The sequence below is a fragment of the Colias eurytheme genome, chromosome 12, assembly GCF_061535395.1.
Source record: "Colias eurytheme isolate Ceu_HAF_F1 chromosome 12, ilColEury1 Martin Lab GWU primary, whole genome shotgun sequence".
NCBI classification, from domain to species: domain Eukaryota; kingdom Metazoa; phylum Arthropoda; class Insecta; order Lepidoptera; family Pieridae; genus Colias; species Colias eurytheme.
This window is the reverse complement of record NC_142991.1, coordinates 8,403,262-8,418,840: the sequence shown is the minus strand read 5'-3', so window position 1 is coordinate 8,418,840 and position 15,579 is coordinate 8,403,262. Positions and strand designations below refer to the sequence as shown.

General features: G+C 33.4%; 1 protein-coding gene across 1 annotated transcript in view; it reads left to right on the top strand.

Annotated features, from left to right (window-relative positions):
* Lar (tyrosine-protein phosphatase Lar) overlaps positions 1 to 15,579 on the top strand; it is a 315,362-nt gene that overhangs the window by 255,836 nt on the left and 43,947 nt on the right. The window contains exon 6 of the mRNA XM_090108108.1: positions 10,620 to 10,814. Coding sequence (XP_089964234.1) covers positions 10,620 to 10,814 — 195 coding nt within the window. The remainder of the gene's footprint in view (positions 1 to 10,619; positions 10,815 to 15,579) is intronic.

Below are 15,579 nucleotides of genomic sequence, written 5' to 3'. Positions count from 1 at the left end.
TACATAGCGTCGAAAGCAGACCCTTGACCGTAAACTCTCTTAAGTATCGCATTTCACACTTTTTCGTTCCGAAATTTAGATTTGCCGCCAAATATTTGATGTTGCCATGTTTGTGCTCGAACGTATCCTCTTACACCCCAGGTAAAGGTGGTGGACCCACCTTTACCTTACCCACTTGATCATTTTCGCGTATCAGATGTCCGCGAAGCATCGACGCGCATCGTGTTTGCTAGTGTGGACGCAAAATGATCGCGATCATGATACACCCCGATCGTTATTAACTGCATATCTGATACGTGTCGTAAATAATACAAATGATAATTTATAATGTAATGTATGTATGGTCAAAATGGGCGTCCACAGGATACGCGTACTCGATATGATACGCCTGATACGGATACTATTAAGGCCTATTCAAACTACAGCGGTATCCGCTACCGCCGTGGGTAGCGGATACCGCTGTGGTATCCCGATGTGTACGCGATCAAATCTCTTACGCAGTATATTATAAAGACTCTATTCGCGTACCGATCCGAGTACGCTAGCGAACAGCCAATACCGCGGGATACCGCTCGAGTTTGAATAGGCCTTTACTTGATACAAATGTGGACCCACCTTTACACCCCAGGTAAGGGTTGAGTGTCGGGTAACTCCGCGCCATCGGAACCCCACTAATATATTTCACAATAAGACACCCGAGCCCTGATCCTCCATTGAAATTTCCATTTCATTGTTAGAATCGTTTTCATTTGGATTAACGGAATATTTTCTTTACGAGCGTTCGATTTTACGCGATTCGAATGAGTAGGTACGATATCTCGAGTTACACGGCGTATATTAAATTTTTTGTTTATGCTGCATTCTGTGTAATGGAGTTTTTAACCGACTTAAAAACTGTATTTGTTTTATTGAGCTTGTTACCTCAGAACTTTCACGATAGGAAGAACCGATTTTGATAATTCTGCTTTATTTGAAAGCTAGTGCTACTTCTGGTTAATCTAATTGAAATTTTGTGTAGGTACTTCCGACCATTAAAAGGCGGTTTAGATTTTTGTTAAAAAAATAATCATTTTAAAATTTACTACTTGCAAAGTATTTAATAAAATCGTAAAACAATATTACCCATTTGTAATTTAGTACAACAACGCATTTTGTTTACCGGTAATTTTATGTTCAAAGCTTTTATTTTCGAGTCATAAACATCAGAAAGCTTCGGTTTATCAGGTTGTTAAAATGATTGGTAAAGCTCGTGAAGCTTTACCTATAACATAGACTTTTTAATATATTGAATATTGTTATTCGCCGTAATAAAATTACCAATTTATTTAATACGTATACTAGTACGAGATATGTTTAGGAATAAGTTATGAGTTAAAAGATCACAGAATTATTTTATGGTCGGTTAAGTATTTTAATAAATTAATATAGTACACGAAACCAGGTATTTTGACTTTCACCTTTTTCTTTTACACTTAGTATAAAATCCCACCGCAGGATTAGTGCGTTCACAGTTTTTGCTAAAACCAAACTTTTATGTATATTTATAATTAGGAGAATATATATCGACTGGGTTGCCAGTCAAAATTTGGCCGCAAGCATTTATAATTAAATTTTTTTTATAATTGATTTTTCGGAAAACCTTTCGTTTGAACCTAATGAATTTAAGCTCCTTTTTAAACTACCAAATACACGCAAACAAATATGTGATAACGAACACAGAGTACACATTTCACATCTAATTGCAGTCTTCAAATGATTCGAACAATTTAAAACTTAAAGCTAGAACAATTTAGGTAATTGCTGGGATTCGTTTTAATTTCCCAGGTTTCGCCCGGTTTCGGTTTGTCGCCATTGTTGCGAAGTAATGCACGTTCGGAAAGTTTACCAGCTAGCTCTGTGTTCGTTTTGTGGACTGATATATTTTTATGTTGCACCTAAATGTTAATCAGTTTTACAGGTTACATATTATGATATATATATATAAATTATAGGTATAATTAATATTGAATAGAAAAAAAGGCGTGTGTACCTAGCATACAAGTAAGAAGGGAAACTTCTTTGGCAAGATTCAAAGGTACAAAAATTGTCGCCTTATTCCATGACGTGACGGTATTGTCTCACCTTGAAATTTTACTATCAACGTGCATAAAGATGTTTCACAAATGTGTATAATTAAAAGAGGATTATTTATATAACTTTTTATATTTAAGCACAGAATACATAATAGTAGCTAAACGCTACAGAACGGACACTCTCCGCCTCCCGCCAAAATTAAACACTTACCTCACCCCACATGATCAGTCTAAAAATGGTCCACATTTTTCTACAGGGCCGATACGCAACGAAGATTGACAACATTAATCAAATTGACTTAAAGTAATTTTATTATTTTGGATTTGTGATTATCGTTTTTCGTAGAAAATGGTTAGATATTGTGCTGTTTACGGATGTATTTCATCAGAAAAACGCGATTTTTTTTTTTACGCTAGTCAAAAATGTGCCAACCATAAAGCGTTAACACACACATTTGTAGTCTCTACAGTGTGACTGTCAAAACGATAATTTTGTATGGAGTGTCCGGGGTGTGATTTAAGTATTTTATTCTAGAATAGCCGAACTAGAGTAAGTAAAGGTAGAGAAATACTTAATTATGGATGCAGTTCGATATCTATCTTCGTTGTTCTAACGTTATGTTTGGATTAAACGTTTTCATTTCAATAAAGCCAATATTGATTTTAATTTTTACCCTTCCTTATCAATTATTCTTTATGGAAAGATTTTTTGATGTTAATGAAGTGATATTTTATGTCTTTCGTGTGAAAATTTGGTACAAATCGTTTAAAATCTGAGACGCTCAAATGCTCCATTTGTAAGGGTAGAATTTAATTGTTTGCAGTCGAAATTCAATACAGATTCCCTCCCCACTTGAAAATATACAGAGTTATATTTCTGTTTAAATAAACCTCTTCGCAATAATGAAACCGACCAATATATAAATTGCGTATAAAATGTATATTAACCGAAATTGACTGACCCACGAAACATTCGATACGCTTTTTCATAATTAATACTTAACCTTTTTCCGTACCAAAAATTAATAACGGCTCTTGTGTTTTGAACGTTTTCATATCAATTATGTACTGCTACGTCAAGTGTAAATAATAGAAGAGCAATTACCAACTACTGTAGCGATAATTTTACGACCGCAACGCGTTATTGCATCGCGTACGCGTACGTACAGTACGTACGGAATAAATTAAAATTTAATTCAGTTTCATATTATATGCGCATTGTATATTGCGTGACAACTACGCTGATTGAATGGTTTTCAATTAATGAAAGTACTAATCATTGATTGCTAACGGCGAGGATCGGGCGTCACATTAATCGGCTGTACAAGCTATTTGGTGTATTCATTTTATGATACTAATATGGGTTCGTGAAACGCGTAGGTGTCTTAACGGTTTTGTGTATATAGACATCTGTATGGATTATACGTTTTGGTCTAATTATGTAGATTTAGAAATGTTATGTATTAGCTCTAGTGCTATTGCAAATTAAGAAGAATGAAGACTGCTGGTATTTAAGGCAGATGTTAAAAAATGCATGAAGGCTACTGCTCGTACAATCTATGCATAATTATTTAAATTGCATTATTTAATTGTAAATAAATATTAGTTTTTTAAATCATTAGTTTAAACCAATATTTATTGTATAAGATTAAAAAATACTTGTTACGACTAACGCAATCATTTCCGTTTCAAATCATAACCACTTTAAAATGTAAAATTAAATTAAAAACGATCACATTTCAAATGAATCATGAACTAACTGTTTTGACTCGTTGTAGTTCGTATTTTAACAGCGTTCGACTATGAAGCTATTACATGAGCCCGTCATGTTGTTGTTTATCTTGATAGGGTTAAATATAATTAATTACGCTGTACCTGGCCGACATTTTATTACTGATTTTAATGAGCACGCACTTTTGGCGTTTCGAAATATTGTGCGAGTGCTAACGGTTTTGAACGTTGCGGGAATTGTGACGTGATTTATTTGCTGCTTAATATTTTTTATGACGGTTTTGCAAGGTGAATATATTGATTTAATAATTCGCTAAAATGATGAGATGTGATTTAAGATGAGAATAAATATTTTGATTGAAATAGAAAGCCGAAATGGTTTGTTTTACATAGTTATGAACGATTGCCGGTTTCATCGATGCCATGGTGACTGAAATTGATATTTAAAAGGCAAGTAAGTATCATCTATGAATACATTTATTTTTCAGTGATAAAATTTCTTTACGTGCGAATTCTGATAGGTACTAAATTCACGGACTTTTTTAATACATCTACCTAAATTTAATTTTTGTACTCTTGCACTCCTCTCTGTAACAATTTTATCAAGTAAGAGGTAAGATAAAATATAGAGCAAGCCTGTATTTTCTAAGAAACATAAACCGAGGTAAAACAACGCCGCCGCCGTCGTCGATGCCGGCGAGTCACTTGAAATATAAATCGTTTGCTTTAATATAATGTTGACCTTATATCCGTAACCCGTATCCGTCAAACGGTTATCTGGGTATGGGGATTATTGAATTCGTTTCTCCTACTTCAAAGTGGTCCTTTTTGGCGAGGATTAAAGGTCCTTGTCTTAAATAAGATATATTGATCAAAGGATATTGAGAGGCCGATTTCTTGTTAATATTTTGGTTGAGAGGGTAAGGTTAGATTTATGGGCGCTAGGTTGCCGAAGTGAGGGGTGTTCCCTTTGTTGATATCGCATTTAGTTGAGACCTTTGTATGCTTGGCATTTGTATTATCACTACTTGAAACAACGGCTATTCTTTTAATATATACGGGTGTGATTCATAACGAATTATTGAAACTTTTAATTAGCGAAGTTGGATTCGTTCATAATGTTTCGTTTATGTTTGGTCTGGTAATGAGGTGTTTTATTTAGGCTTTAAGCTTAGTTGATATAATTTTAGGATATACAGGGTGTCCCACTATTGGTATACTAAGCGCGAAGGGACTTGTAGTTTTGCATACACTGATCACGTAAAAAATACTTAAAAAACAAAATTACGTCAAAATTTTTTTGCTAATTTTTTCCTGAAAATCCATGTTTTCTTCTCTAGCTTCGCGCAGCCGGCATATACCGCTTCACTAATGTGAGCATTTAGTCTATGAAAACATAATCTTAAACGATAGCTCACGTGCTGGTGACAAAATTGGCGGGTTGCTTGTTATGGGTGTACACTGTACACATAAGAGTTTTAAGAATTCATCTATTTGATAAAAAAAATGCGTATGGAATTTTATAAGTATTTTTTACGAACTCAGCGTATGCAAAACTATAACCTCCTTTGAGCTTAGTATACCAACAGTGGGACACCCTGTATAAGTGTAAGCTAGGACTGCAATGTTGTAAAATACTTTAGAAACAATAATGCCTGATCGATTCTCCTTTTAAAATTATGTTTCACGTTTTCAACAAGATTAAACACCGAGACAATATTCCATTAACAATATAGTATCTATTGAATTATTAAGACAAGTTCATTACGATATGAAATCGTAGCCAATTCATTTACAATATTAATTTGAAAGATCGTAACGCACGCCGAATACCAACCGTTTGTCATAACCATAGATAACGATAAATATAATATGCCCGGTTAATTGTAACGTGCGGCACAATATATTATAATTTGCGGCACTCTGAGAGCGAATAATTAATACCAAGTTTGCGTAAAATTTACAACCCCGACCAATGAAACGAATTTAAACCGTATATCCAGTTTAAAAAGAGCCATATTTCAACGGCCACCTCCTAAATTGCTCTGTAAGTGCAGCTGAGAAATCTCATTGTGCAAGTATGAGCTCTTTCAACGATTTTATTTCACTTTTGTAGCGGATTCCCAGAAAGTTTTAGACGGTTATCAATACAATAATTTTAAATTTAAATTGAGTGCAAAACTGAAGTCGTTAAAGTTTCATCAGCTTCATTTTTTACGTAATTCTTAAATATCAAATAAATGGATTTAGTCGCAACCAATAAATTTCTAAGATTAAAGTAAGATTCTGTAGACTTCCGTAGGACATAATATCACAGCGTAGCAGATATCGTAGCGTAGCACGAGTGCTACGAGTAGCACAGTTACAATACGCAGTAGTTATTTATTATGACATTTTTCCAATATTATGTATCCTTTGAAATATAATCTTCATTAATATTTTAACTGAATTACCAACCTAGCAGAGGATATTATCAATGGCGTAGACTACAGCCGTAGAACATTTCATAGCGTAGCACTATCCGAAGCATTCCTACACTGTCGTAGAACTCCTACTCTGTCGTAGCACTGCTACACTGCTAACGATACTGTGTTATTAATTAGTTTTATGTACATAAATACGTAAATATTTTAGGGTATTAATGTTTCTAACGTTTATTTGATGTTAGAGATTATAATTTAATATTTTTTGTGTAGGTACTTTATGTGCGACAATGGAGATATTATGTACAAACTATTAGCATTTATTACAATTATTTTACAGTACATACTCTACATACAATAATAATATCTATATAATATTATGTAGTTAACAGTATAGCGATATTTCGATCGATGGCGTCATATTAGACGTCGTATGTGCGCACGGTAACACAATTTGTTGTGCTCAAAATGTGATTACCGTATATTGTTTTTTATAAAGGCTGGCGGGCTGATTCGTGAGGCAATTTGTGGTACATGCTACGGACGTACGGTGGTGCTCACAAGTGTTATTATGTTTGTCATTTTTCAAAATTTACGTTAATGTGGATGTAGCTGATGGTGAGGTATGGAAATCTGTTGAAATTGCTCGATGCTGTTATTAAGTATTAAAATTTGACGACTTAGTTAATAAATTTCGGGTTTTCATATAAATATTTTTATTAGTTTTGGTGTTCTTTTATTTAAAGAGCTGTTCTACCACCTTATGAAACTACAGTTAAATTTACAAATATGGTTGTAAACAACTTTAGTCAAACTTAGAATCTAAAAATCTAGCTCAGAATTTTACAGTCTTATAGATAGCCAATCAATACATATTATTACATAAATATATGTATTGTGTATATTTCGTTACATGAGTAACTCTTAACAATAGACATTAACGATCAAAACTTACCAGGGCTCGATATTGATAAAAGTACCCAAAGTACACGTACTATTTTATCGCTTCTCGTCGACAACTCGATCCAAACTATAAGTCGATTACGAGATAAGTTCATACTCGAGGCTGATGCGACGCTACCGACAGTAAACACAACGTACGTAGGTACACGACAATTTCATCTTATTGAATATTTTAATAGCTATTCCGTTGTAGCCATGTTATTGGAAAAATTTTACAGCGAGTTATGAATAGTTTGACAAGTGGTAGAGAATTCATTATATAAATGATAAAAGTGTGTATGTACTTTTAAAAAGTCATATTTTTTTTCGCGTATATACATATTATATTAATTTATGGTTTAAAAATAATTCATTTACAACAAAAATATAAAAATTACTAAGGTACTTTTGCTACGAAAAGTTTGGAAACTCGAAATAATACAAATTGATGAGGAGGATTAATGCAATTTGTTCTATACTAGAATTCTTTCCCTTCTAACATTAATACTCCGGTCACATCGCACCTAATTGTAGTGTATGTTAGCGGACAGAGTGCGCGCTAAGTTTGGTATTGCCTGTTAATTAACTTACTTATTAGTTGTGCAGACGTGTTGCCAACCCCATGGTTTATTATGATTTATATGTTATCTCATGATACGAACTATAGTAATAATTACACCTAATTATTCATCATCCGAAAGTAAAATAATGAAACCCTGTTTCTATCTCTTTTATACAATGTGCAATTCTCTAATTAAAATTACTTTTATTCCTTACAGCATTTTAGAAATCAGCTCATTTTATTCTGTTCAGGTTAAATCATCATAAAACATGTTATCTATTTCACAATATAAAGTTTATTTATCAAAAAATTATTTCACAACCTCGCAATTACCGATATTTTTGCAGTATAAATTGACAAACACACACATCTACAATCTACAAATAATGACGTAGCAAGGCTATATTTGACCGGGCATCAGGAGTCACATCGTCCACTGACCGAGCGTGGCTCCATTCCGTGTTGATCTCATTTTTGACGTCTCGATGAGTATTTCCCTCTATGCTAGTCGCCCGGTGAAATGGGAATAGCAAGCGGTTGGTAGATAAAGAGTTGGTAGGCCATTTAGTATAGTGAAACTGGGATGATGGTATCTTGGGATGTGTGAAATGACTGGGTGTGATTTGACTGCTAAATTTTAGCAGCTTTATCCTTTTTAGTTATATTTAAGTACAAATTGATTCATTTTTGTTTTAAACTTGTTATATAACCAAATGTGTTGTGTTCTTGACGAAATTTGTAGCCAGAGTCGGAATTTGATCTTAAAAATAATATTTAAGTATGTAGTACTACTCAACCAATTGTTTAAAAATCATTTTTAAACATTTAACTTAATTAAGCATTCAACCCGAACGTGTTTCCACCTTTAAAATCTGATTATTTAATCGTAGCATATTTATTACTAGTACCCCTTGTACCGTCTAGAACACAACAAAATTACGCCCCTTAACAATTACATCAATTAGTAAATGATATGTTGCCCGCCTCCTCTAACCTCAAATACTGATAAGCCGTTTTAAACCTCACGCGTGTTCAATAGTTAACACCAAACAAGGACAATTACTGCTCCGGCGTTATATTAGCAAGACCCACGAAACTCGATAACGGCATCCGTGTTATTACCCAATTAAATTATCTGGCCACGGGATAGAAAACTCTATTTTTGATATTGTAAGGGCTATATTTGTGCAACCGTAGCGCTTATAGTTCGTTTAATTTTAAGTTCGCCGCGCTCTAAGACGTAATATTGTTAAAGGGTGTATTAATAATAATGGATTGGCATTACTTCGCTGTGTAGTTTACTGCGGTTTTTATTTTTTCTCTTTACCAACTTTGCATTAGGTCATTCGTTTACATCATTTTATTTAAATTATTTCAAAAAGAATAATGTGAAATAATGCCGTAAATTCCCATAAATCACATATAAAATGAATAACATTTATATCCGATTCTCCTGTTTGTACAATTTCATTTAAACCCAAAAACACTTAAGTTTATTGACACGCAAGCATTCGATAAAGATTTAGTTTAAGAGAAAACATTTCATTCCAACACATATTCTCTCCAATAAACTCAAAAGGATTCCCGTCTTGTAGTTTTCGAGTAAACCGACAAATTCGTGCGCTGCAAATTTATAAAGTCTTCAATATTTACTCAATTAATCGGAACTCTTCAACGCAAGAAAATTTAATCCGTTGCGAAAAGTTCTCGGCAATTTTGGGCGAATCTTCGGCGTAATATATATCTCGGGGAGGAAATAATGTCAGTCTTGTTGCTTAATCAAATTTCGTTCAGTTCGACTGTAAGGGGAATTTCATTTGGGGAATTAACATTTCACTATCTTCATTTCACTGGCGTTTTAAGATTTCGACGAGATTTCTGCGAACGTTCGCGCGATGTGAGGGGGCTCTGTCTACGTGTCGGAATTAACGCGTCATAAGGCCTGTACTTATTGGCTTCCTTGTAATCTTTGACGTGCACTGTTACATATTTAACTTTTGCTATAAGTTGATAAGATTAGGTTTGACTTTTTATAATTTAATCAGAGCTTTTCAATAACGCTTATAGAGCATTGATTAGCTACATATTGACTTATATTTCTAGTCTTCCGTTTACACAATTACAATAATTATTTTTATCATCTCTCGATGGTCAAACATACATATTTTACATTTTATGCTACGAGTATACTATCCTAAATAATATTATATAACTATAAATTCAGAGCGCAGTTTTATTCTGAAGAACATAAACCAAATACTGAATGTTTACCGTCGTCGGGAGTTTGAAGTTAATCAAATGTACTCTTTGTCAAATGCGGTCAAGTGAAGTAATAAAGCCCAGAGCATGTTTACAGTTAATCCTTGGCTCCAGTCTGGAAAATGCGGTCTGTTGTTTTTAAACCGAATAAGTTTACTTGCTTCATTAATAATGTCTTTTATTATATAACAACTAATAAAATATAATGTAATATTTATGAAATCTATAGTTATATAATATCGTAGTGAGTAAAAACAAATTGTACAACTGTATTTATAATTTATTTATTCATTCTTTCACGCTATCAGTTTTTTTTCTTTTTCATATAAACCTGACAATAATTAACACAGAAAAGATAGATATTTCACTTTGGTGCACTAGTTAAGAAGTAATACGCGAATTTTTATTTGATTAATAAAATAAAATGTATTTTCTCTATAATCCATCTCTTGGCAATCATAGAGCAAAATTTAACCCATTTATCTATCCATTTTTTTTCCTGTTCTGTGTGTTAGACTATAAAGATTTATATTTTTTTTACATAGACTATTAAGATTTATATTTTTTTTACATGGTGGCAAATAAAACACTTTCTATTTCTATTTCTCACTTTACAATGTTTTTCCGCAGCCGACAAGACGCCGCCCGGGTTCCCTGCCATAGCGCCACCGTCCACGACCCTAGTGGTCGAAGTTGGTCACATAGCGACGCTGCCGTGCCAGGCGAGCGGCAGCCCGCCGCCCAAGGTGCGGTGGCTGTTCAACTCGCTGCCGCTGGACGTCGCCTCGAACCCAAGATACGCGCTGCTCAATGATAAGATGCACGGTAAGTCGAGTGAGAGAGGAATAAATGGAATACTGTTTGGTTAGAGCGGGTATTGACTACCAGCAAAGGGAACCCCTGCGATAGCGCCGCCGTCCACGACCCTAGTGGTCGAAGTTGGCCACATAGCGATGCTGCCGTGCTTTTAAGGTATTAGGAAATGGACTAGGAAAAATCAGTCAAAAGAAACGGGTCTTCGGTAAACTTAAATTGTATTTCATGAGTTCAAAATGAAAGTGAAGCTTTCCTATCTGATCTGGTAGGTTTGTCTTCGTTGTTTTTCGGAAACATATACATAATATAATGTAATATGTGTAAATTGCAAAAGCTACATTCAAATTAAATATAAAGTTGTGAAGACCAAAGGATACATGAAATATATAGGTTTTTGACTGGTTAAGGGTTTTGACTGTAGCATATATACCGAGAAATGCGTATTCTGATTCGAAAATTTTCACAATGATTAATAATTTACCGAACGGTTTTTTTTTGTCTCAAGTATCCAACCCAGATTCTAACAGCCTAAATATATTCTATATTTCAATGTTCAATAACCCAGCCGGTTATAAGGAATATTAACAAAGCGAAACGAATCACGTTCCCGGGCGGAACGGACAAAGTTAATAAAGACATTGGGGTCTGTAGACATCCCGATACTTTATTAAATCTCGTCCACGATTCGAGACGGTCTTATTCGTGGCTATGGGAGATGGTACGCCTAAATTGTATTTGTTTGGTACACCCGAACCGCGAGGGAAAGAATTTGGTAATATGTGGTTTGAAAGATTTTGAAGCTTTTTTGTTGGTAACGTGGGGTTTGTATGTGTTGGATGGATGAATGCTTGCGGTGAATGATGGGTCAGAGAGGTGTGTGATTTTTGAAGGAATAGTTGGTTAAAGATGTAACTGTAAAGGCTACTGAGTATTATGTAGTAAGAATAAAACTGGGCAGTCACAGCATTGACTTCGAAAAAAATTTATTAAATCTTATTGCTATTTTAGTATTTTTCTTCTTATGTTACTGTTTGGAGATACATAAAACTGAAATAAGATTTATCGATATGTCGTGATAAACGCTTTATATTACGTCTGTATAAAATCATTACAAATACTGATTTCGGATAATATAAAAAGCTCGCTCACTACAAAAAAATGCTGTAATAATATTAACTCATCTACATAGAGTAATCTTAAAATTTATAAAAACAAAATTGCCAATATTATTCACATAATAAAAATTAAGTGCGACACTTTATGAAGTTAAAAATTAATAAGACTTTATAAGTAATTTCGGCGCGTCGTTTGATCAGCGTCGTGGATTAACAGCATTTAATTACTGGCGCGATGAGGCGAAAAAACCTTGAAGATTTAGTTTGAATATTGAACTCTAATTTAAGTTAAATAAAGCGGAATATTGAATGTCTGCTGTAATTGTTGTAACGAAAATTACGAATGATATTCATATTTATAAAGCTTTAACCGATATTTGATTTTATATTTCCGTTAGAAATCGATTGGCTCGATTATTTTGTTTATTATTGCTCGATAATAATTGAATAGATGAAGACCTACATAATATAATAACTGTAAATATGCTTTGTTTTTTATGACAATCATACATAAATTCAACTGCTGTAAAATACGGAATTAATTCACAAACTGATTTTTAGCACCATCCCAAAGAGTGTATCCCAATATATGTTTTCATGTACCTAACACGTTCAAAGTCTTATAACTAGTTTTATCACATCAAATAAAGAAACTAACTAACATACACACCGACTGTATAGCGTATTTTATTTAAATTTCCTTATGAAATTTCAGCAATCAAAGTTCGCAGAGCGCCGTGGAACGACAAAATGTTAATTACGTCAATTTTGCGGGTCGCGGCCTCACCATGGGATGTGCGATTTCATTCTCAGATGCGGTTTAATTGAATTTTCGCGAATTGAATAAGAGCTTCTTAGCGAAAAGCAATTTGTCGGTTGGTACTGTGATCTGATTAGTGATTATTGTTATTATGTTGCAATTAAGAAGTGTTTGGCGTGAATTTTAGTTGTGTTGGAATGGGATCAGATTTTGAGCGTTGTGTGGAATGTTATAATTGTTGATTGTTATAATGCAACAGGTTGATGTTTATTTATGTATGAGATATGATTGCTTGTATGGGAAAGGATGAGATGATGAGATTTTTAGCTTTATGAATGACAAAAAGGCAAAGTATAAACACTGTAGAATACTCTCTTAGTATTGTCATTATTAAAATGTCATCATTCATCTTGTAACGTACTCCATTGAAATGTTACATTTTTTAGGCCTAACCTTGCATTTTTTAGAGGACGCAATTTTATGTTTTTGATGTGTAGGGGGGGTCAGTGAGTAGCTAAAACCAAGTTTGTGGGGTTGCCACCCTTGTCCCACGGCCGCCATCTTGAAAATAGCGGTTGAAATGGTTTTTACGATATATCTCTTAAACTATTTATCTGATAAAAAAAATTGTTAGCATTATTTGTTGCAAATTAAATTTTCTACAACTTTTGTCCAGTAACTTTTTGTCGTAGAACTATAAATAAAAAAGTTATAAGCGAAAACGTTCAGAAATTAGAGCTTTTTATATTTTTCAATAAAACTTTTTTTTATCATTTTAGAAGAAATGATGTCAGACCATTTTTGTAGATTGTTTTTCGAGGAACAACTTTTATATACAACATTTTTTCATTACGTCAATAGCTAAGGTTTTACAGCGCTCTGAAGTGAGTACTATTTTTCAGTACTCCTAACTATACATATAATGGCTATTGGCTCTTTTCCCAGACTCCAGAACAATGGAAGCACACTGCAGAACATTTCAGCCCTGCTTTTCGACGTAAAAAAAACGCGCTTCCAGACTTCAAGTCAGTTCAGTCAATAATTAATTATTAATAATATTGCAAAATTAATTATTAATTATTAAAAATATTAAAAACAATTACTAATGACAAATTATTATTAGTACACACATAATATATATGTATACTGTATAGTTAAGAGTACTGAAAAATAGTACTCACTTCGGAGCGCTGTAAAATCTTAGCTATTTACTTAATGAAAAAATGTTGTATATAAAAGTTGTTCCTCAAAAAACAATCTACAATAATGGTCTGATATCATTTCTTCGTAAAATGATAAAAAAAAGTTTTATTGAAAAATATATAATTTCTGAACATTTTCGCTTATAACCTTTTTATTTATAGTTCTACGACAAAAAGTTACTGGACCAAAGTTGTAGAGAATTTAATTTGCAACAAACAATGTTAACAATTTTTTTTATCAAATAAATAGTTAAAGAGATATATCGTAAAAACCATATCAACCGCAATTTTCAAGATGGCGGCCGTGGGACAAGGGTGGCGACCCCACAAACTTGGTGATAGCTTCACACTGAACCCCCCTACACATCAAAAAAATAAAATTGCGTCCTCTAAAAAATGCAACCCCAAATGTAACTTTTCAATGGAATAACGGTTTTACGTTACGATTGGTGTTGTACGTCAATTAAAATTTGGTATACCTATTGGTATTCTTTGAAGATGTACCAATTAACAAGTCGGACATGTATGTTCCGATATTGAAATTCATTCTGAAAGTTTCACGTGTTTTCTATCCTTCTCACATGACAAAGAAGAAAAGAGTCCAGGATCACGGACAAGTTTTCAATTAAAGCGAAATAGTGGAAATATTAATAAACTTAATTAAAATACACTTCGCAAGGTGGGAAGTGATTTAAATTCGGTTAGAAGAGTACCGTGGACTTTGCCGTGGACTCTTTTTAATCTCATTAATTTTAATTTATTCGGCCGGATTATTTCTTCTCTGTCGATTTTAATATTTGGCCGGTGTTTTATGGAGATGGTGCTGTGTGGTGACTAGTGGTTCTCGTTTTGGATATAATTATAAGGAAAGAATGATTATACGGTGATTTGTTAGGTCTGTGTTGTAAGGTGTTTGTTATGACAATGCAAGAGAAGACAGGTCGTTGGTAAAAGGAGGTGAAAGTATGCGTTTATTAAGATGAAAATGGTTAGATTTTGAAAGGGAAATGGCGATATATGCACATGCAAGTGGAAACATTTAATTGTATGTTAAAATGTTTCGAGAAATTATTATTGTATGATTACTAAATCAAGCCTATTTTATACTGAGGGCAATTACATATATCCAGAAAATAATGCTTGATATAAACGAATATCTTCTCCAAAGGCACTTACCGATCCTAAATGTATATGAAAATAAACAGGCCACAGGGAAACACATAATAAATAACACGGTGTAATAAAATAACTACATAATTGGATAAAGAAACGGCAAGATAGTTAGGCTTAAAAAGCCGTTGCGATGTATCAAGCGTGATATACAGCTTCCATAATGTTTTCTCGTAATAACTTTCATGTGAAATTATTATTTTATCGGCCATTATTATTGCAGCGGTGTGTAAATTAGAAATGTTGTGGCTTTATGGTCTTTGTGAATTATTTCTAGAGATGTGGTTCCAATTATCGCGTAAATAGTGTCGCTTCCGTAGATATTAGTTTTGATGACGTAATATTTTGTGTTGTCTTATTTAGTCTGGTACTTTTGTTTCGTGGGTATGCATAGGTTCTATATTTTAAGATAGAAGGTATGTTTATTGCATTTTTTATTAAATGTGTGAACGATTTTTGATACTTTAATCCTTTCTGGGTTTCGAATATGATTTATTGGTTAGACATGGTATGTGAAACAACAAACA